The sequence below is a fragment of the Oncorhynchus clarkii genome, chromosome 16 (assembly GCF_045791955.1).
Source record: "Oncorhynchus clarkii lewisi isolate Uvic-CL-2024 chromosome 16, UVic_Ocla_1.0, whole genome shotgun sequence".
NCBI classification, from domain to species: domain Eukaryota; kingdom Metazoa; phylum Chordata; class Actinopteri; order Salmoniformes; family Salmonidae; genus Oncorhynchus; species Oncorhynchus clarkii.
In genome coordinates this window covers 12,068,224-12,090,988 of record NC_092162.1, presented here as the reverse complement: position 1 = coordinate 12,090,988, position 22,765 = coordinate 12,068,224, and the positions used below count along the sequence as shown (strand labels likewise).

Sequence of the window (22,765 nt, the reverse complement as noted above, 5' to 3'; positions counted from 1 at the left end):
ATTCAGGTGCGCTTAATAGTCCAGCAATTAAGGTAATTCAATTTAAATGATAAGATATTCACTCAAGATCTCACCTGGTGAAATCCAGAGGACTGAAAACAGATGAATGCAACAATGATGTCTCTGTCACTAACAAACACAGTTCACTCAAAATGCAAGGCACTCTGGGAAATAAGTCTTCCAACCAATGTCTGTACTTTCAGTGTTAGATTTAACATTCGAGAATTTGCTGTGTTGTTTCGCCGCTAGCCATACAGAAGTGCTCCATAAACAATCACACCAAATCTTATTGCAGGCTTCAATTTCAACTCTGAAATTAAGAAACCTTTTTTACTCCAATCCAAGGCACAGGGGTAACCTCGAGACTACTAATCTGATATGTGGACTGTTTTCAAACTGGGAGAGAATTGTTTTGCTTTTTATTCATTTATTACTTATTAATTATGTATTTAAGATGCTAGGGAGAATATTATCTACATTTCCAGTCCCTAGTGTCTCGTGGAGAGTTTCAGAGAGAACAGTTTGGTTTACTATCTGTATTGAAAAAAGCTCCAGACACTTATCCAGGCAAAACACTATCATTTTCCCAAATTGACTCCTCTGTAACAGAGAAATATTATTTATATTAGTTTCATGGATAAATTCGCTACTATGATAGGTAATGTAGTTGATGACTAAAATGAGCTCACGTACATCTGCGAGAGCTCAAAGAGGTGGTGGGGATCCCCGTTCTGGATGCTGTAGGTGATGACGTCTCTTTCACGGTCCGTTGCCTGTATCGACACAGAGAGGCCCCTTCATGTTGCTGTTATTCCACTACTTTCACAACGACTCCAATAAAACAACAGAATGAAAAGGCATCAAGTTAAACCCATAGCGCAGTCCATAAATGTAATGTGGCGAGATCAAACCCAATTTCACAATGACTAAATTACTTCACACAGTGTCCAGTCCAATTCTACTTGACGCATTACAAACAATAGTTTGGTACACACATTTTTTTACCAAAGTAAAACCTTTATTTGGTGCTATATAGAACCCTTTTTTGAAGGTTCTATAAAGAACCATTCTCATAAGGTTCTAAATGGAACCTGTATGGTGTTATAAAGAACCCTTTATAAGAGCACCAAAAAAGGGTGCCACTATGGTTGCAACCCTTTTTGGGGCTACATAGAACCCTTTTTATGGTTCTTTATGGAACCTTTATGGAGAATGGTTCTATAAAGAATCTTTCACAATCTGAAAGGTTTTTTGGAGATCCTTTTGTAGAACCATACAGTTTTTTTTCTCACTCACAGTCGTACAAAAAGAGCTGTGCGCAAACAACGCCCAAAATATTCCAATGAGCCAATTTTCCAGTGTATTTAATTCTGGTCAGCCATATTATACTGTTAAACTTCCATATGTGTTATTATTGTGTTAATTAACAAGTTGAATCTAGTGAGCTATGTCTGTAATAGAGGAGGGAAATGAGAAACACTGACTGATTTAATAACCATTCTCAATGGCCAGACATAAATCTTTCACAAATCACTAATAAAGGCCATAATTTTACATAACATGTAACATCATAACACAACAGATTACATAAACTGTAATGACACTCTCACTCACGGTTCTACAAAAAGAGCTGTGCGCAAACAACGCCCAAAAATATTCTAATGAGCCACCTCCCCTACACTTTAGTTATGACTAAAAGAGCAACAAAAAAAACAGTGATCTGTACAGACCCATTGAAGAGCTCAAAGGGTTCATTGAGCCATTGTGGTTCCACATAGAACCATCAGCCTTCCCAAAGAACCCTTGAGGAAGCATCATTTTCTTTGTGTGTACAGTCTAAGAGGTCTACATAAACAGCTTGACCATCCCTTCTCATACAGACTAATCTGTAACATTAGTAACTGTCTCAGTCCCTTCTCATACAGACTAATCTGTAACATTAGTAACTGTCTCAGTCCCTTATGAAACAGACTAATCTGTAACATTAGTAACTGTCTCAGTCCCTTCTGAAACAGACTAATCTGTAACATTAGTAACTGTCTCAGTCCCTTCTGAAACAGACTAATCTGTAACATTAGTCACTGTCTCAGTCCCTTCTCATACAGACTAATCTGTAACATTAGTAACTGTCTCAGTCCCTTCTCATACAGACTAATCTGTAACATTAGTAACTGTCTCAGTCCCTTCTCATACAGACTAATCTGTAACATTAGTAACTGTCTCAGTCCCTTCTCATACAGACTAATCTGTAACATTAGTAACTGTCTCAGTCCCTTTTCATACAGACTAATATGTAACATTAGTAACTGTCTCAGTCCCTTCTGAAACAGACTAATCTGTAACATTAGTAACTGTCTCAGTCCCTTCTCATACAGACTAATCTGTAACATTAGTAGCTGTCTCAGTCTCTTCTCATACAGACTAATCTGTAACATTAGTAACTGTCTCAGTCCCTTCTCATACAGACTAATCTGTAACATTAGTAACTGTCTCAGTCCCTTCTGAAACAGACTAATCTGTAACATTAGTAACTGTCTCTGTCCCTTCTCATACAGACTAATCTGTAACATTAGTAACTGTCTCAGTCCCTTCTGAAACAGACTAATCTGTAACATTAGTAACTGTCTCTGTCCCTTCTGAAACAGACTAATCTGTAACATTAGTAACTGTCTCAGTCCCTTCTCATAGAGACTAATCTGTAACATTAGTAACTGTCTCAGTCCCTTCTGAAACAGACAAATCTGTAACATTAGTAACTGTCTCTGTCCCTTCTCATACAGACTAATCTGTAACAATAGTAATTGTCTCAGTGCCTTCTCATACAGACTAATCTGTAACATTAGTAACTGTCTCAGTCCCTTCTGAAACAGACTAATCTGTAACATTAGTAACTGTCTCAGTCCCTTCTGAAACAGGCTAATCTGTAACATTAGTAACTGTCTCAGTCCCTTCTGAAACAGACTAATCTGTAACATTAGTAACTGTCTATGTCCCTTCTCATACAGACTAATCTGTAACATTAGTAACTGTCTCTGTCCCTTCTCATACAGACTAATCTGTAACATTAGTAACTGTCTCTGTCCCTTCTCATACAGACTAATCTGTAACATTAGTAACTGTCTCAGTCCCTTCTCATACAGACTAATCTGTAACATTAGTAACTGTCTCAGTCCCTTCTCATACAGACTAATCTGTAACATTAGTAACTGTCTCAGTCCCTTTTCATACAGACTAATATGTAACATTAGTAACTGTCTCAGTCCCTTCTGAAACAGACTAATCTGTAACATTAGTAACTGTCTCAGTCCCTTCTCATACAGACTAATCTGTAACATTAGTAGCTGTCTCAGTCTCTTCTCATACAGACTAATCTGTAACATTAGTAACTGTCTCAGTCCCTTCTCATACAGACTAATCTGTAACATTAGTAACTGTCTCAGTCCCTTCTGAAACAGACTAATCTGTAACATTAGTAACTGTCTCTGTCCCTTCTCATACAGACTAATCTGTAACATTAGTAACTGTCTCAGTCCCTTCTGAAACAGACTAATCTGTAACATTAGTAACTGTCTCTGTCCCTTCTGAAACAGACTAATCTGTAACATTAGTAACTGTCTCAGTCCCTTCTCATAGAGACTAATCTGTAACATTAGTAACTGTCTCAGTCCCTTCTGAAACAGACAAATCTGTAAAATTAGTAACTGTCTCTGTCCCTTCTCATACAGACTAATCTGTAACAATAGTAATTGTCTCAGTGCCTTCTCATACAGACTAATCTGTAACATTAGTAACTGTCTCAGTCCCTTCTGAAACAGACTAATCTGTAACATTAGTAACTGTCTCAGTCCCTTCTGAAACAGGCTAATCTGTAACATTAGTAACTGTCTCAGTCCCTTCTGAAACAGACTAATCTGTAACATTAGTAACTGTCTATGTCCCTTCTCATACAGACTAATCTGTAACATTAGTAACTGTCTCTGTCCCTTCTCATACAGACTAATCTGTAACATTAGTAACTGTCTCTGTCCCTTCTCATACAGACTAATCTGTAACATTAGTAACTGTCTCAGTCCCTTCTCATACAGACTAATCTGTAACATTAGTAACTGTCTCAGTCCCTTCTGAAACAGACTAATCTGTAACATTAGTAACTGTCTCAGTCCCTTCTCATACAGACTAACCTGTAACATTATTAACTGTCTCAGTCCCTTCTGAAACAGACTAATCTGTAACATTAGTAACTGTCTCTGTCCCTTCTGAAACAGACTAATCTGTAACATTAGTAACTGTCTCAGTCCCTTCTCATAGAGACTAATCTGTAACATTAGTAACTGTCTCAGTCCCTTCTGAAACAGACTAATCTGTAACATTAGTAACTGTCTCTGTCCCTTCTGAAACAGACTAATCTGTAACATTAGTAACTGTCTCAGTCCCTTCTCATAGAGACTAATCTGTAACATTAGTAACTGTCTCAATCCCTTCTGAAACAGACTAATCTGTAACATTAGTAACTGTCTCTGTCCCTTCTCATACAGACTAATCTGTAACATTAGTAACTGTCTCAGTCCCTTCTCATACAGACTAATCTGTAACATTAGTAACTGTCTCAGTCCCTTCTCATACAGACTAATCTGTAACATTAGTAACTGTCTCAGTCCCTTCTCATACAGACTAATCTGTAACATTAGTAACTGTCTCTGTCCCTTCTGAAACAGACCAATCTGTAACATTAGTCACTGTCTCAGTCCCTTCTCATACAGACTAATCTGTAACATTAGTAACTGTCTCAGTCCCTTCTGAAACAGACTAATCTGTAACATTAGTCACTGTCTCAGTCCCTTCTGAAACAGACTAATCTGTAACATTAGTAACTGTCTCAGTCCCTTCTGAAACAGACTAATCTGTAACATTATTAACTGTCTCAGTCCCTTCTCATACAGACTAATCTGTAACATTAGTAACTGTCTCAGTCCCTTCTCATACAGACTAATCTGTAACATTAGTAACTGTCTCTGTCCCTTCTGAAACAGACCAATCTGTAACATTAGTCACTGTCTCAGTCCCTTCTCATACAGACTAATCTGTAACATTAGTCACTGTCTCAGTCCCTTCTGAAACAGACCAATCTGTAACATTAGTCACTGTCTCAGTCCCTTCTCATACAGACTAATCTGTAACATTAGTAACTGTCTCTGTCCCTTCTGAAACAGACCAATCTGTAACATTAGTCACTGTCTCAGTCCCTTCTCATACAGACTAATCTGTAACATTAGTAACTGTCTCAGTCCCTTCTCATACAGACTAATCTGTAACATTAGTAACTGTCTCAGTCCTTTCTCATACAGACTGAATAGGGGCCATTGTTAGGAGCTATTCAGCTGTATTTTTTAAATTGATTTATTTATTTATTTTACCTTTATTTAACTAGGCAAGTCAGTTAAGAACAAATTCTTATTTACAATGACGGCCTAGGAACAGTGTGTTAACTGCCTGTTCAGGGGCAGAACGACAGATTTGTACCTTGTCAGCTCGGGGGTTTGAACTTGCAACCTTCCGGTTACTAGTCCAACGCTCTAACCACTAGGCTACCCTTGTGGCCTGACAATGATAGTCAGGTAAGATTCTGAAGCAGATCCCACCACTGCCACCAAACTATGGCTACAGATCAGGCTACAGATCAGGGTACAGTATGCTCAGTGTGTGCTACAGAACAGTTTGGCATTGTGAAGAAGCCTCGTCCCGGTGCTCACCTGCAGGCTGAGGAGTGTGGCTCCGATCCTCATGGCCTCGCTGACCTCCAGGCTGTAGAGAAAGCGGGGAAAGCGCGGGGGGCTCTGGTTGTTGGGGGGGAGCACCTCAATGTACACGGTGGTGATGGAGCTCCTGCGACGGGAGATAAGGATGGGGAGAATTCATTCTGGGTGGAAAAAAACCCTGATGAAGGCTGAGGGCTGAAATGTGTTGGTTTTAATCTTAACAATAAAAAAGCACTTTTATCAACTTTCCACAAAGAGCTTCTGAAAAACAGAAACTGTAGACGGGTTTTGTTTACATTATGAGAATTTCTGTGTGGGATGTAGGGTTCTGTTGTCAGTGTTTGTTGGGGGGGTTGAAAATCTATATGATTGTCGATTAAAAAGCTAGGAGGTACTGTACGTAGATTGGACAAGAGTTAAGGTTAGCCACCTTAAAGCTGAAATCCGTAGTCGGTGCAATTGCCACATCCGTTGCAATATTACAATAACATTACAATAAACAATAAAGAAGTTACTTCAAACAACAAACAGCGTTTTGTTTTCCACTCTGACCTATAGAACAGCACTATATACACTGCTATTTTCTTTCACCACAATGCTGGATGCTCTTCTCCTCCGTTTCATCCACCAAACAAAATAAATAACCAAGGTGCAGTGGCGAACTGTGGCGCGATTTCCCCCTTGACATATTTCAGCTGTAAATTAGTTTTTAGATACAACCTCTCCCAGTATCTGGTATAATCTGTATCCTGCAGCATTGAGAGAGAATCAATCCAATGGTACATCAAAACCGAAATAAACAACCTCTAACCTTGAGCAAGGTACAGTACTTCACTAGAGACTGAATCCCTGGTCAGTGAAATCACAGTTGTGTACAGAACACTAAGCTCCAAGTGTCTGAGTCAGGCCTGAACAGAATAAACATAATTGAATGATTACAGCAAGTCAATTTTAGAGAGACATGAGGGACCTTTAAGACTGGTTATTTGAAGGCTTTTTTCCCACCGGGGCAATCCTGGCTGCTTTATTCATAAAGCCACTATAAACATGAATCAAACGGTTTTGATCCTGGACATGCTCCACACAGAACCCTGTAAATATAAGTAGCAACTTATCAAACAATCATACGAGCGTCAAACGCACACAGGTAGGCGATAACCGTTGATAAACACCTATTGTTCTCAGCCTCAGTGCTCGTGCACGACTTTGGCTATTTTGCATTTCAAAACACCCCCAACGAAACATATATGGCCAAAATCACCCAGTAAAGCCTGTGAGGAATACACAACGCCATACCATGAAATACGAAGTCGCAACCCAAAAATCCCAAAAAAACAAACAACTTTTCCCGAGACCAAAATACAGGTGATGATGTCAGAGAAGGAGTACAACCAAAAGGTTTTATTTGGCTGCTCAGTTGTGGCTTGACCAGTAAAAATAAAACATAGCTACAAAGAGAGGACCATTAGGACCATTCAAGCTGCTTTAGCACTGGCAAATATACTTGAGTAGGCAACACTCCAAAATAAGCCATCCATCCTCAACAGCTCCATCCTGTAGGCGTGTAGGCCAACATTGCTGTTCTGCAGAATGAACAAGTTGTGTATACCAACTGGCCTCCTTACCACCACATTCAGCAGCGTATTTTATGCATTATTTTTAAAATGTATTTTAATTTGATTGAACCTTTATTTAACTAGGCAAGTCAGTTATGAACAAATCCTTATTTACAATGACGGCCTACCAAAAGGTAAAAGACTTCCTGCGGGGACCGGGACCTGGGATTAAAAATCTAATAAAAATCTAGGACAAAACACGACAAGACAAGAGAGACAACACAACATTACATAAAGAGAAACCTAAGACAACAACATAGCAAGGCAGCAACATATGACAACACAACCTGGTAGCAACACAACATGACAACATCATGGTAGCAACTCAACATGGCAGCAGGACAACACGGTAGCAGCACAAAACATGGTACAAACATTATTGGGCACGGACAACAGCACAAAGGGCAAGAAGGTAGAGACAACAATACATCACACAAAGCAGCCACAACTGTCAGTAAGAGTGTCCATAATTGAGTCCTTGAATGAATAGATTGAGATAACCCACTGTTCCTAGGCCGTCATTTAAAGTAAGAATTTGTTCTTAACTGACTTGCCTACTTAAATAAAGGTAAAATAAAAAATTTAAAACTAGCTGCAGCGAACTGAAAAGAGGAGCGACCCAGAGATGTGTGTGCTTTTGGGACCTTTAACAGAATGTGACTGGCAGAACGGGTGTTGTATATGGAGGATGAGGGCTGCAGTTAATATCTCAGATGGGGGACGTGAGGCCTAAGAGGGTTTTATAAATAAGCATCAACAAGTGGGTCTTGCGACGTGTATACAGAGATTACCAGTTTACAGAGGAGTATAAAGTGCAGTGATGTGTCCTATAAGGAGCATTGGTGGCAAATCTGATGGCCAAATGGTAAAGAGCATCTAGGCACTCGAGAGCACTCTTACCTGCCGATCTATAAATTATGTTTCCGTACTCTAGCATGGGTAGGAAGGTAATCTGAATCAGGGTTAGTTTGGCAGCTGGGGTGAAGGAGGTGCGATTAAGATAGGGGAAACCAAGTCTAGATTTAACTTTAGCCTGCAGGTTTGATATGTGCTGAGAGAAGGACAGTATACCGTCTAGCCATACTCCCAAGTACTTGTATGCTGTGACTACCTCAAGCTCTAAACCCTCAGAGGTAGTAATCACACCGGTGGGGAGAGGGACATTCTTCTTACCAAACCACATGACCTTTGTTTTGGAGGTGTTGAGAACAAGGTTAAGGGCAGAGAAAGCTTGTTGGACACTAAGAAAGCTTTGTTGTAGCGTGTTAAACACAAAATCTGGGGAGGGGCCAGCTGAGTTTAAGACAGTATGAGAGAGGTTCCTACTGCCTGAGCTATGTTGTTGATGTAAATTGAGAAGAGCGTGGGGCCGAGGATCGAGCTTTGGGGTACTCCCTTGGTGACAGGCAGTGACTGAGACAACAGATATTCTGACTTTATACACTGCACTCTGAGAGAGGTAGTTAACAAACCAGGCCAAAGACCTCTCAGAGACACCAATACTCCTTAGCCAGCCCACAAGAATGGAATGGTCTACTGTATCAAAAGCTTTGACCAAGTAAATTAAAAAAAGCAGCACAACATTGCTTATAATCAAGGGCAATGGTTACACCAATGAGGACCTTAAAGTTTGCAGTGACCTGAGCAGAAACCAGATTGCATACCAGAGAGAATACTATAGAAATCAAGACAGCCAGTCAGTTGATTATTGACAAGTTTTTCCAACAGAAATATGCTTATAACAGTTAGGATCAGCTTGATCTCCCCATTTAAATAAAGGATGCACTGTTGCTGCCTTCCAAGCAATGGGAACCTCCCCAGAAAGGAGAGACAGGTTATAAAGGTCAGAGATAGGCTTGGCGATGATAGGGGCTGCAACATTAAAGAAGAAAGGATCTAAACCATCTGATCCAGGTGCTCCTTTAGCACTTCGGACTCAGTGACTGTCTGCAGGGAGAAACTTTGTAAAAGGGAGGGGACAAAGAGGGAGGAGAATCAGGGCTAGTCGCAAGGGGTGGGAGATGAGGAAATGTTGGATGGGTAAGGAGGCATGGCTTTGTCAAATAGGAATGCTGACTTAATGAAGTAGTGATTGAAGAGCTCAGCCATGTGCTTCTTGTCAGTAACAACCACATCATCAACATTAAGGGACATGGGCAGCTGTGAGGAGGAGGGTTTATTCTCCAGGTCTTTAACTGTTTTCCAGAACTACTTGGGGTTAGACCCACAGAGAGAGAACTGCTCCTCAAAGTAACTAACTTTGGCCTTCCGGACAGCCTGAGTGCACTTTTCTCATTTGCCTGAACGAGAGCCAGTCAGACTGAGTATGCATGTGCCGAGGTGGTCCTTGGTAAAGATTGCCACTCCTCCACCTCTGTCTCGCCCGAAAAAGGTTATAACCAGAAAGGTTAACATCAGTATTCAAAACACTCTTCCATAACCACATCTCAGTAATGACCAACACATCTGGATTGGAGCTGTGAACCCAGACTTTCAATTGATCCATTTGAGGTAATAAGCTTCTAGCGTGCAGAAAACCTAGGCTTTTACGAGAGCAGATATCAGTGAAGCAGATATCAGAGCACAAGTCAGAATTGGCGATAGCAATAGTAGATGGGCCAGGGTGTACATGCACATTTCCAGATATCATCAGCAGTAATAGAATCAAGGCACGGCAGAGGACAGGGAGAGCTCTGCAGTGTTGATTTATGACATTTGAATGTGCATTAGATGGCAACAATATCATATTGTACAGCAATTTCATCAAGCAACATGAATACAAAGCCGGCGAGAGGTGGTTAGAATAAAATCGGAGGCCAAGAGTCTGTGTAACCAATAGAGAGTCAGAGTCCCGAGTGTGGGAACAAACGTAGTCTGTCCCACGGTTGGGTAAACAAGAAATGGAATAGTCAACAAAGCATGCAGGAGTCATGAGGCAAATAGCAAAATAGCAAAATGTTATATGTTAGAATTTGTTTTGCTGATGATTGCATTCGAAACATTGGCTCATCAAGGGCTGTGAGGTGCCGATCAGCAGGCTCCTGCTGGAAAGTGCCTGTTGCCAAAAACCCAAGGGTCGATAGCACTTGGATGTGCAGCGGAATGGCATGTGTTTGCCTTTTTAAAGTATGTCTTAAATCCTTGCAAATATTCTATAAAATTGGTTTTGGGAAATGATATCTGAACGGCCAATCTGTAATTCATGCAACAACAAAAAAATCTCACCTGTCTCTAAAAACGTGCTCTCTTACTCCTCATCAGAGGAAGACGACAAACGTTACAACCTGTCTCTAGAAACGTGCTCTCTTACTCCTCATCAGAGGAAGACGACGAACGTTACAACCTGTCTCTAGAAACGTGCTCTCTTACTCCTCATCAGAGGAAGACGACGAACGTTACAACCTGTCTCTAGAAACGTGCTCTCTTACTCCTCATCAGAGGAAGACGACGAACGTTACAACCTGTCTTTAGAAACGTGCTCTCTGCGAAATGCAGCGTGTGACAGATCTCCCAACAGAGCAAGATCTCTCATTCCCTTTCCCATTATCTCAGTCGTTTATAGTATTCCAACAATGGTTTCATTTTCATACATGCCTTTAATTTAACAGATTACTGTACTTTGTATGGATTATTCTCATAACATATTTACTGATGTGATAGAAGTATATGCCTGTCAAGATATGTTGCATGAATTCACAATGGAAATACAATAAAATCTTACAAATACTTGAATTATTACTCTCACAATTTCAACATATATTTTCTCTATTCTACGCTTGACAAGCAGTTCTCTTATTCCACCGCTTGGCACTGTGCGTACTCATGGTCATGGCTGTGTGTAAATGTGGGCACACTCCCAACGTTCATGTTGATAAATATCACACTTTGCGTGGAAATGATCCTACACATGGTTGACGCACCGATTTGTTCCTACGCATGATTGATAAACGAGGCCCCAGATTATTACATGGTTCCCAGTCGTTGGATACGTATTCACATACGTATTCACACCCCTAGTCTTATCTTGCGTGTTTGTCCTTGACTCAAGACAAAGGCTTACAAGGATCTTTGTGCGGCAAAACTTTTACCTGGCATATTCGATGAAAGCCCTAACGTTTTCCTCTTCAGATAGAACTGAGCCAATAGTCACTGCCAAATTCACTACATTTCTCTTTATATTTCAGCCTGTTGAGCTATATTGATCCTGTGGCCACCAAGCTTTACAGAGGGCAAAAAGGCAACACAGATTGAATTGAGTTGGAGGGTAGGCATTGCAAATCATTATGAAAAGCCTCTAGTTTCCGCTTTGGGTGCCAGATGGGCCAGTAACATCTACCGGCACATTGTTCCAGGGATATTTTCCTAGCACAATTGTGTTACCCTGCAGAACACTATAGATTTAACAGAGAGAGAGAGAGAGAGAGAGAGAGAGAGAGAGAGAGAGAGAGAGAGAGAGAGAGAGAGAGACAGACAGACAGAGGGAGAGAGAGGGGGAGGGAAAGAGCAGAAAGAGAGAGAAAGGAAGCGAGTCTGTGACTGCTGCAGAGGGAGAGAGATAGAGAGAGAGAGAGAGAGAGAGGAACAGACAGACAGAGGGAGAGAGAGGGGGAGGGAAAGAGCAGAAAGAGAGAGAAAGGAAGCGAGTCTGTGACTGCTGCAGAGGGAGACAGAGAGAGTGAGAGAGAGAGTCTGACTGCTGCAGACGGAATGGAAAGTGACTTGTCCTCTGCGTCTCTCAGCCTTTTTATTGGCCACGCCAGTTCCCAGCCTCCACTGCCCTACTCCACCTTTCCATCCTCAAGCTCCCCTGCTCGTTCTCCCCACCCCCAGCTCTACCCATCCTCCCCTCCAGCCTCCCACCCCTCGGGGCTTCCCACCCCCAGCCCTACCCATCCTCCCCTCCAGCCTCCCACCCCTCGGGGCTTCCCACCCCCAGCCCTACCCATCCTCCCTTCCAGCCTCCCACCCCTCGGGGCTTCCCACCCCCAGCCCTACCCATCCTCCCCTCCAGCCTCCCACCCCTCGGGGCTCCCTGGGGCTCCCTATTAGCCTCACCTCCTCTGGGACCCCGGACCACTATCCACAGCCTTCACGGTCAGTGTGTAGGAACGTCCCACGGCCAGGGAGACGCCAGGCACCACGGTGATCACTCCCGAGCGGTTATTGATGATGAAGTGTCCTTGATCCCCCGCCAGGATCTTGTAGGTCACAAGCCCATTGGGACCCCCGTCAGCATCCAGAGCCGTCAGCTGAAAGGGAGACAAGAGAGGAAGTCTCTCACTCGACAGTGTCCTCTGGTGTCCTAAGCTCAGGGACTTCACTAGGGGAAGGCCATCTATCCCAATATTTTCCCCACATTTCAAGGAATACGGAAAAGTTTGATTCCTCGCTGATATATTCTACACATATCAAATGCATAAATTAAATATCTTGCGTTGGGGGATTATTAAACATTTATGGCAAATACAGTCAGTGATTTTGAAATAAGGAAGTAGAAACTGATATCATAATCAAATGCAGAAATACCTTTTAACATTCACATAATCCAATTATAACATACTTCATATTCAACGTGTAGAAAAGTGGCCACACTTTGATAGAAATCTCTAAACATTCATGTGTTTACGTAGTAGAACACTATAGTGTGTGACTAAGAGGATGTATAGTGTTATTCTCCCCATACGTCATTCTGAGACTTTACATACTGTAACTCAAAGATGACTGACTAATGAGACAATGCAGTCACAAGCACCTCATCAACAGTCATTCAACCGACAAAGAAACTCATACCTGCCATTATTAACGTGTTCCTGAAGCCTAACCAGCCTAACCGGGCTAACCAGCCTAACCGGGCTAAACGGCCTAACCGGGCTAACCGACCTAACCGGGCTAACCAGCCTAACCAGCCTAACTGGGCTAACCAGCCTAACCGGGCTAACCAGCCTAACCGGGCTAACCAGCCTAACCAGGCTAACCAGGCTAACCGGCCTAACCAGCCTAACCGGGCAAACCGGCCTAACCGGGCTAACCAGCCTAACCGGGCTAACCGGCCTAACCGGGCTAACCAGCCTAACCAGCCTAACTGGGCTAACCAGCCTAACCGGGCTAACCAGCCTAACTGGGCTAACCAGCCTAACCAGCCTAACTGGGCTAACCAGCCTAACCAGGCTAACCAGCCTAACCGGGCACCACCAGCCTAACCGGCCTAACTGGGCTAACCAGCCTAACTGGGCTAACCAGCCTAACTGGGCTAACCAGCCTAACCAGCCTAACCGGGCTAACCAGCCTAACCGGGCCAACCAGCCTAACCGGGCCAACCAGCCTAACGGGGCTAACGGGGCTAACCGGCCTAACCGGCCTAACCGGGCTAACCAGCCTAACCGGGCTAACCGGCCTAACCGGGCTAACCAGCCTAACCGGCCTAACCGGGCTAACCAGCCTAACCAGCCTAACCGGCCTAACCAGCCTAACCAGCCTAACCAGCCTAACCGGGCTAACCAGCCTAACCGGGCTAACCAGCCTAACCGGGCTAATCAGCCTAACTGGGCTAACCAGCCTAACGGGCTAACCAGCCTAACCGGCCTAACCAGCCTAACCAGTCTAACCGGGCTAACCAGCCTAACCGGGCTAACCGGGCTAACCAGCCTAACCAGCCTAACCGGGCTAACCAGCCTAACCAGCCTAACCGGGCTTGCTATGAGAGAAAGTCCTCCGATGGGAAAACAGAGATTAAACTGCCGAAATCTGACCTTTTCTGGCAGTCTTTTGCTTCCTTTAAGTATCAGAGTGACTGACTGGACTGGGCTCATGCTCTGACTGTGAAACAGGGGTTCTAACAAATGACCCACAATCCTCCCAATGCCCAGAGGGGAACAGCCTATGGCAGCAGCCTGCTGAGAGCTGAACCAAACAGTCTGCTACCACAATAACTCCAGGTTTACTAATGCTATTACTCTAAGTAAGTGGATGGTTTGGGAAAACAGTGAGTGAGTACAGCATATTGATTACCTGTAATATTGTTTCCCCAGGCTGCATATCTGTGTAAACATTGACACTGTAGGAGGTGTTCGGAAAGGTCGGTGTGTTGTCATTGGCATCGATCACTGTGATATTAATGGCCACTGGAGTACTCTCCTGAACTCCATCAGAAGCCACCATCTATAGAGAAGGGAAGTGAGAGCAAGAGCGAGAGAGAGAAATGATCGAAAATCTCAGGACACACGTGTATGCAGTAGAGAACTCCACAACCAATATATCCCTGACATGTTCTGCCAATGCAGAAACCAATGGGACAGTCCCTGACAGTCACAGGACAGAAAAGGAAGATAAGGGACCAGTGGTCAAAAGATGAAAGATTGAGAGCAATACCCTTATTGAAAGCTGTTTACACAGGCTTTACAGACATTAATTCATCACAATGACTAAACAAAGCCCATTGTCTTAACAACAACGTACAGTAATAAAGACTACAATGCTCTTATAACTCAAATTGTGATTGCATACCATTATTGTTTATCTCATTAGGTAAAGTGTGTGTGTGTGTGTGTGTGTGTGTGTGTGTGTGTGTGTGTGTGTGTGTGTGTGTGTGTGTGTGTGTGTGTGTGTGTGCATGCGTGCGTGAAAGTGTGTGTGTGTGTGTGTGTGTGTGTGTGTGTGTGTGTGTGTGTGTGTGTGTGTGTGTGTGTGTGTGTGTGTGTGTGTGTGTGCATGCGTGCGTGTGTGACAGTGTGTGTGTGACAGTGTGTGTGTGTGTGTGTGTGTGTGTGTGTGTGTGTGTGTGTGTGTGTGTGTGTGCGTGTGTGACAGTGTGTGTGTGTGTGTGTGTGTGTGTGTGTGTGTGTGTGTGTGTGTGTGCGTGTGTGACAGTGTGTGTGTGTGTGTGTGAAGTTGTATCTGACTGTCAACTTCCACATAGAACACAACCGCTCACACAAATTAACCGAGAGTAACAGCAACTTCAAAAACAAAAGAGCATGCAACAAGCGTCAAACAGAAAGAAAAGCACCTTGATCCTCAGTTGAGCAGGAAATAAAATACCATCCGTGTTCAAAGCTCTCCCCATTAACTTTTAGAGTTGTACTTCTTTCCCAGCCAAAATACGACGACAGAAGCATCTAAAAAAGCCCACAGGTAAACACAGCAGTGAGTGCTAGCGAAAACCAGAATCGAGAAACATCCTTTTAGTGTTTCTTTATGTTCATAGTACTTAGCAACACCACACTTCAAAGTCTTGACAGGATAGCGCTGCGGGCTCCTCCACTGCTCCAGCAGGATGTGGTGGTGGGGAGAGAAAATGTCCAAATGTTGTTTCCTTCTCTGAGTTTCCGGTGCGATGCACTGTCCCACTCAGAGGAGCTAGCATTATAAAAACCTCTACTAGCTCACAACTTCATAACACAGCACAAAGCCTCTAGGCAAGACATAAGTGGTAGAGGAGAAGATGATCATTTGACATCATTGGGTGGGTAGCGGTTGTTGTAGATGTAATTTGACTGGCAGGAAGAGTGTCTTGCAGAGTGGGTGGCATAACACATTCAGTGGCCACAGAGCCAACTGAATGAACTCAAATAGACATACTCCGACCGAATATGTATTGGAACACAAAACACTGAGAGACACACATCCTTGTGGATTTCTCCATGGTAGTGCTGGAGAGGGGAAACAGATATTGAGGCACTGACTGACTGGGTATCGTTCGTATGCACGACGGATCCATCATTTAACAGCATGGGTGGAACGGCTCTCAGAAGCCTTCCCAGACAAGCGAGCTTGGTCTCAGTGTTTTAATCAATCAGTTACTGCCAGGACATGGCAGCCGAGTGCTCGGGAATGCTAATTCCACTGCCCTGTGCACCCCAGAGTTATGGCTTGAGGGATCCGCACGCCAAAGTTTACATTCAGCGAAGTCTGATGTTGTCTGGATCTTTTGGCACCGGGCATTATTTCACATTCTGATGTTTTTTTGGAGGGAAACGTAGCACTGCTTGCTTAGAAGTACCACTTCCTACTGATTTGGCTCATACCAAGGCTGGAATGAACGACCTCTGCCTTGCTAACACAGGTGACTGCCCTTCTGAAGCATCTTGCCTAGGCAGCACACTGAAAAGCTAGCTATTCGGCAGCGCAAGTGGAGATACTTCAGGCTGACGAGTGAGTTTCACAGAGCCCATCTGCTATACGGCCCTTGAATCACAAACAGACATCCAAACCTAAAAAGTTATTTGAAAGAACTACATCGGAATATAGCCAGACTGGCAAAGTCCATCAATAAGACATTGCCTTAACAGACTCTGTTAAAAGATAAGGTCTCTGAATTCTAAAACAAAGATATGGTGAGGTGGGCAAGATAAATGGAACTGCAAGAAGTTCTTTTTGGAAAAAATCCAATTCTGGTTTCAGATGACATGGCACTTGGCAATTTCAAAGCCTGACAAGACAACGGTTCTTAGACTGAGTGATACACCTGCCAGGTGACATTTCTTCAAATAAACGGTGCATTTGATCTAGAGGGAACAGCGAATAACCCAGTGGCAGTTATAGCTGAGTAAAGAATACATCAACAAACATATGGAGGAACAGGACTGAGGATAGCAGTATGCTGTTCTGAACTGGGCTGTTCTGGGCTGTTCTGAGCTGTGCTGTTCTGAGCTTTGCTGTTCTGAATGATGCTGTGCTTTATCATGGTCTTACAGCTGGACATAGTGCACCAGCCAGCAACAGAGAGTATTACTGTTGAATGAAAGCTCAGTAGTTGGTGATTCATGGATTCATCATTTAAATGTTGTAGGTTCTGGCTCAGGGGAATGCAAAAATACCTAATGAGAGAGGCTACTGCATCACATTACATTTGGGATTCACCATCTATCTTTTGCCACAATTACATTTTTCAATAAGTGCTTTTACACTGATTGCTTTGTCTAATCTCGACAATCAAAACCACAAACCCTTCTCACTTTTTACTTACAAATTGCTGCAAACACACCGGAGAAACACATATAAATACACACGTGGTGAGTCATGTACAGTCGCGGCCAAAAGTTTTGAGAATTACACAAATATGAATTTTCACAAAGTCTGCTGCCTCAGTTTGTATGATGGCAATTTGAATATACTCCAGAATGTTATGAAGAGGGATCAGATGAATTGCAATTAATTGCAAAGTCCCTATTTGCCATGCAAATGAACTGAATCCCCCAAAAATATTTCCACTGCATTTCTGCAGAAGGCTTCAGGGCGCCAAAGAAAGTCCAGCAAGCACCAGGACCGTCTCCTAAAGTTGATTCAGCTGCGGGATCGGGGCACCACCAGTACAGAGCTTGCTCAGGAATGGCAGCAGGCAGGTGTGAGTGCTTCTGCACGCACAGTGAGGTGAAAACTTTTGGAGGATGGCCTGGTGTCAAGAAGGGCAGCAAAGAAGCCACTTCTCTCCAGGAAAAACATCAGGGACAGACTGATATTCTGCTAAAGGTACAGGGATTGGACTGCTGAGGACTGGGGTAAAGTCATGTTCTCTGATGAATCCCCTTTCTGATTGTTTGGGGCATCCGGAAAAAAAGCTTGTCTGGAGAAGACAAGGTGAGCATTACCATCAGTCCTGTGTCATGCCAACAGTAAAGCATCCTGAGACCATTCATGTGTGGGGTTGCTTCTCAGCCAAGCGAGTGGGCTCACTCAAAATTTTGCCTAAGAACACAACCCTGAATAAAGAATGTTACCAACACATCCTCTTGAGAGCAACTTCTCCCAACCATCCAGGAACAGTTTGGTGACGAACAATGCCTTTTCCAGCATGATGGAGCACCTTGCCATAAGGCAAAGGTGATAACTAAGTGGCTCGGGGAACAAAACATCGATATTTTAGGTCCATGGCCAGGAAACTCCCCAGACCTTAATCCCATTGAGAACTTGTGGTCAATCCTCAAGAGATGGGTGGACAAACAATAGGACATTGAGGAAAACTCTTGAGGGATTTCAAGAACATTGGAAAACTACTCACTAGAAATCCTTGCTGATATACTGTAATAGTGTCTATGTTTAATGGTACAGTACTAGTGGAGCTACTGCCATTCTAGAATATGGTATCAGGGGACAAGTGTGACTGTGGATTCAAGTTTTGTTATGCTGTGTTGTGTGACAGGGGCTAACATGATGGTGGGGGAGAGAGGGAAAGAGAGGGAGAGAGAGAAATAGAAGGAGAAAGAGAGAGAGAGAGAGAGGGAAAGAGAGAAAGGAAAAGAGAGGGGGATAGAGGGAGAGAAAGAAAGGGAAAGAGAGGGAGATAGAGGGGGAGAGAGACAGAAAGAGAAAGATAGAGGGATATAATTCAAATCTTAGAATCAACTATTAAAGACTATCAAATCTTAGAATTAACTATTAAAGACTATCAAATCTTAGAATCAACTATTAAAGACTACCCTCTGGATGATCAAATGACCTTGAATGAACTACAGGACAAAATAAGTGCGCCCAATAACTGGCAAAGTGGAAGCAATTGTTGCTTTTCCTGCTCCCACGACTCGCCGCCAGTTGTGCAGATTCCTGGGGATGGTGGGGTACTATCGTACGTTCTGCAAGAATTTGTCAATGGTAGTAGCTCCCTTTACATCTCTGCTCAGTCCCAAAGTACCATTTAAGTGGTCCCAGGAATGTACTATGCTTTTGAGTCTGCCAAAGTGCTGCTTTGTAGTGCCCCAGTGCTTGCCCGCCCCAACTTTGCCAAACCTTTTAAGTTGGAGGTAGATGCTAGTATAGTGGGGGTGGGTGCAGTTCTCTTACAGGAAGATGAAGAGGGAGTGGATCGGCCTGTCAGTTTCTTCTCCCGTAAGTTCAACTCGTGTCAGTCAAGGTACTCCACCATTGAACAAGCGACGCTGGCTTTATTGCTAGCCTTATAGTTTTTTGAGGTATATGTGGGCTCCAGTGCCTTGCCTGTACTGGTCTTCACAGACCATAATCCGTTGGTGTTTCTTAGGCAAATGTACAATCAGAACCGCCGCCATATGTGGTGGGCTCTGATTGTACAGGGATACAGTATACAGATTCACTATGTGAAGGGTTCGGCGAACGTGAGATCTGATGCTCTATCACAGGTTTAGTAACTGGAGATGCGTGTTGGTTTTTGTTATTGCAAACTGGGAGTTTGCAGGTTTTGGGGTGGGCGTGTTATGTTCCGCAGTTTCTGTGTTGTGGGTTTGTGTGTGTGTATTTTAGGAAATACAATCCTGGATTCCTCAAGCAGCTGATTGGTTGGCCCCCATGATGATTGGAGCTCTGAACCCTCCTTCTCGTCAGGGGAAACAGCTGTCTTCAATTACCACCTCCTTCTACAGCTGGATAAAAGCCAGTGTTCCTTTGTCAGGAGGGGAGAGCGTCTTTGATGTCCTGTGTTGGTTGTTAGTCCATGAACATTTTTGTAGCCGCTACTCCTGAGGTATGTGTATGCCAATAGGACTTAGTGTTTTTGATTATTGAAATTGTTCCCTTTAAGTTAGTAATTATTCTGTTTAATTTGTTCCCGCGGGGGGAACGCACCTTGGGAGTGTTTAGGCAAGAGGCCAGCGGACATACATAACCCGTAGTATTTACAATGTCTATGCAGACTAGGTAAGACCTGGGCAGACCACCCCCTTTATTTTGGTTAGCATGCCAAGAGGTGCTAAAAGATTCGGTAAGTTGTGGGTAGGTAAGGTAGGAGAGGGGGCTCTTTGACTTTCTTTGGTTCCGTCCAGCCCCTTTTCCCCACATTACCGTGTTAAGGAAATAAATTCCCTGTGCACTGTACATTTCTCTGCCTCTGTCGTCCTTCCCCAGCACCTACGATCAAATACCTTTTTCACTTCACGTTGAGTTGTAGCAGGGTGTTGCGTTCCCTCCTCCAAGAGGCGTACGTAACAAACCCAAAAAGGCTTGTGGTGTTGATGGTATGCTCAATGAAATTATAAAATATACAGACAACAAATTCCAATTGGCTATACTTAGACTCTGATGTTACATTCTTAGCTCTGGCATCTTCCCCACTATTTGGAACCAAGGACAGATCACCTGTTACAGGAATTAACTAATTCAATTCAACACTCTGTCCACACCTAAGAATTTGTAAGGCATAAAATTTGCATAAAATGGACAGAGACCAGTCTCAAAATCAATCAGTAGCATTTATTCTCGAGAGTACTGAACACGATACAGTTTACCACAGATTATAAACTGAAAATTACGTCATTAGTTTTCAAACTGTCCCGTCTCTTCTCCCACCCTGGTACAAAGGCAGTATCTCAAGCCTTCCCACATCGTCTCCCTACCAATTTAATTCATGACCGAGCCAAGGTCTTCCTGTGTAGATAAGCATTCTAGTCAGTCTGACGATAAGTTCATTCATTTCTACCAAGGAACAGACAGTCATTGTTCTAATTCTTGATTATATTTACACACATTATATTCAGTACTAGAATTAAAAGAATTCATACATCTATACAGTAACATAATAGTATTCTGATTAGTCAGTCCTGATTGAAATGTATACATAATTAGTCATTGATAAAAAAAATCCCTTAACATCACCCCAATCCACAAAAGTCGAGACACATTTGACCTCAATTACCGTGGGATATGCGTCAACAGCAACCTTGGGAAAATCCTCTGCATTAACAGCAGACATTTGTACATTTTCTAATTGAAAACAATGTACTGAGCAAATGTCAAATTGTCTTTTTACCAAATTATTGTACAACAGACCACATATTCACCATGGACACCCTAATTGACAAACAATGGCAAAGTATTGTCATGCTTTGTTGATTTAAAAAAAGCTTTCGACTCAATTTGGCATGAGGGCCTGCTATACCAATTGATGGAAAGTGGTGTTGGGGGAAAAACATAAAATCATAAAATCTATGAACACAAACAACAAGTGTACATTTTAAACTGGCAAAAAACCACATTTCTTTCCACAGGGCCGGGGGGGTGAGACAGGGATGCAGCTTAAGCCCCACTTCAACATATATGTCATCAAATTGGCGAGGACACTAGAACATTCTGCAGCACCCGGCCTCACCCTACTAGAATCTGAAGTCAAATGTCTACTGTTTGCTGATGATCTGGTGCTTCTGTCACCAACCAAGGAGGGCACAGCAGCACCTAGATCTTCTGCACAGATTCTGTCAGACCTGGGCCCTGAAAGTCTCAGTAAGACCAAAATAATGGTGTTTCAAAAAAGGTCCAGTCGCCAGGACCACAAATATAAATTCAATCCAGACACCGTTGCCCTAGAGCACACAAAAAAACTATACATAACTTGGCCTAAACATCAGCACCACAGGTAACTTCCACAAAGCTGTGAACGATCTGAGAGACAAAGCAAGATGGGCATTCTATTCCATCAAAAGGAACATAACATTTGACATACCAATTAGGATCAGGCTCAAAATACTTGAAGCAGTTATAGAGCCCATTGCCCTTTATGGTTGTGAGGTCTGGGGTCCGCTCACCAACCAAGAATTCACAAAATGGGACAAACACCAAACTGAGACTCTGCACGCAGAATTCTGCAAAAATATCCTCCATGTACAACGTAAAACACCAAATAATGTATGCAGAGCAGAATTAGGCCGATACCCGCTAATTATCAAAATCCAGAAAAGAACCGTTAAATTCTACAACCACCTAAAAGGAAGCGATTCCCAAACCCATAACAAAGCCATCACCTTCAGAGAGTGAAACTGGAGAATAGTCCCCAAAGCAAGCTGGTCCTGGGGCTCTGTTCACAAACACAAACAGACCCCACAGAGCCCCAGGACAACATCACAATTAGTCGCAACCAAGTCATGAGAAAACAATAAGCAGCAAGATTTGTGACCTGTTGCCACAAGAAAAGGGCAACCAGTGAAGAACAAACACCATTGTAAATACAACCATATTTATGTTGATTTATTTTCCGTTTTGTACATGAACTATTTGCACATAATATGGCATTTGTGAGTGTAATGTTTACTGTTAATTGTTATTGTTTATTTCACTTTTGTTTATTATCTAGTTCACTTGCTTTGACAATGTTAACATATGTTGCCCATGCCAATAAAGCCCTTCAGGAGAGCGAGGAAAGAAGAGAGAGAGAAAAGAGAAAGGAGAGATGAGAGAGGGGGTGTGGTGTCAACTAGAGCCAGCCTTACTGTGAACGTGTAGCTGTGCTGCTCTTCACGGTCCACGGACTTCAGCAGTGTCAGGTAGCGGGTAATCCCTGAAGGTGTCACTGTGAAGATTGTGTTGTAGTTGTCCAAGGATATCTGCAGCATGGGATCTTTCGTCTTCAAGGGAAGGAAAAGAAAATGACACAAGTCCACAAACAACTGACTGACTGGATTTGGATTGATAAAAGCAAGGTGATGAAACCTCGTCAGT

General features: G+C 43.1%; 1 protein-coding gene across 1 annotated transcript in view; it reads right to left on the bottom strand.

Moving 5' to 3' along the window:
- Positions 1–22,765, bottom strand: part of LOC139367968 (protocadherin-15-like) — a 205,477-nt gene that overhangs the window by 105,239 nt on the left and 77,473 nt on the right. The window contains exons 12-16 of the mRNA XM_071106395.1: positions 22,537–22,671; positions 14,381–14,530; positions 12,428–12,621; positions 5,751–5,883; positions 694–773 (exon numbers count right to left, since the gene is read on the bottom strand). Of these exons, the coding sequence (XP_070962496.1) occupies positions 694–773; positions 5,751–5,883; positions 12,428–12,621; positions 14,381–14,530; positions 22,537–22,671 (692 nt within the window). The remainder of the gene's footprint in view (positions 1–693; positions 774–5,750; positions 5,884–12,427; positions 12,622–14,380; positions 14,531–22,536; positions 22,672–22,765) is intronic.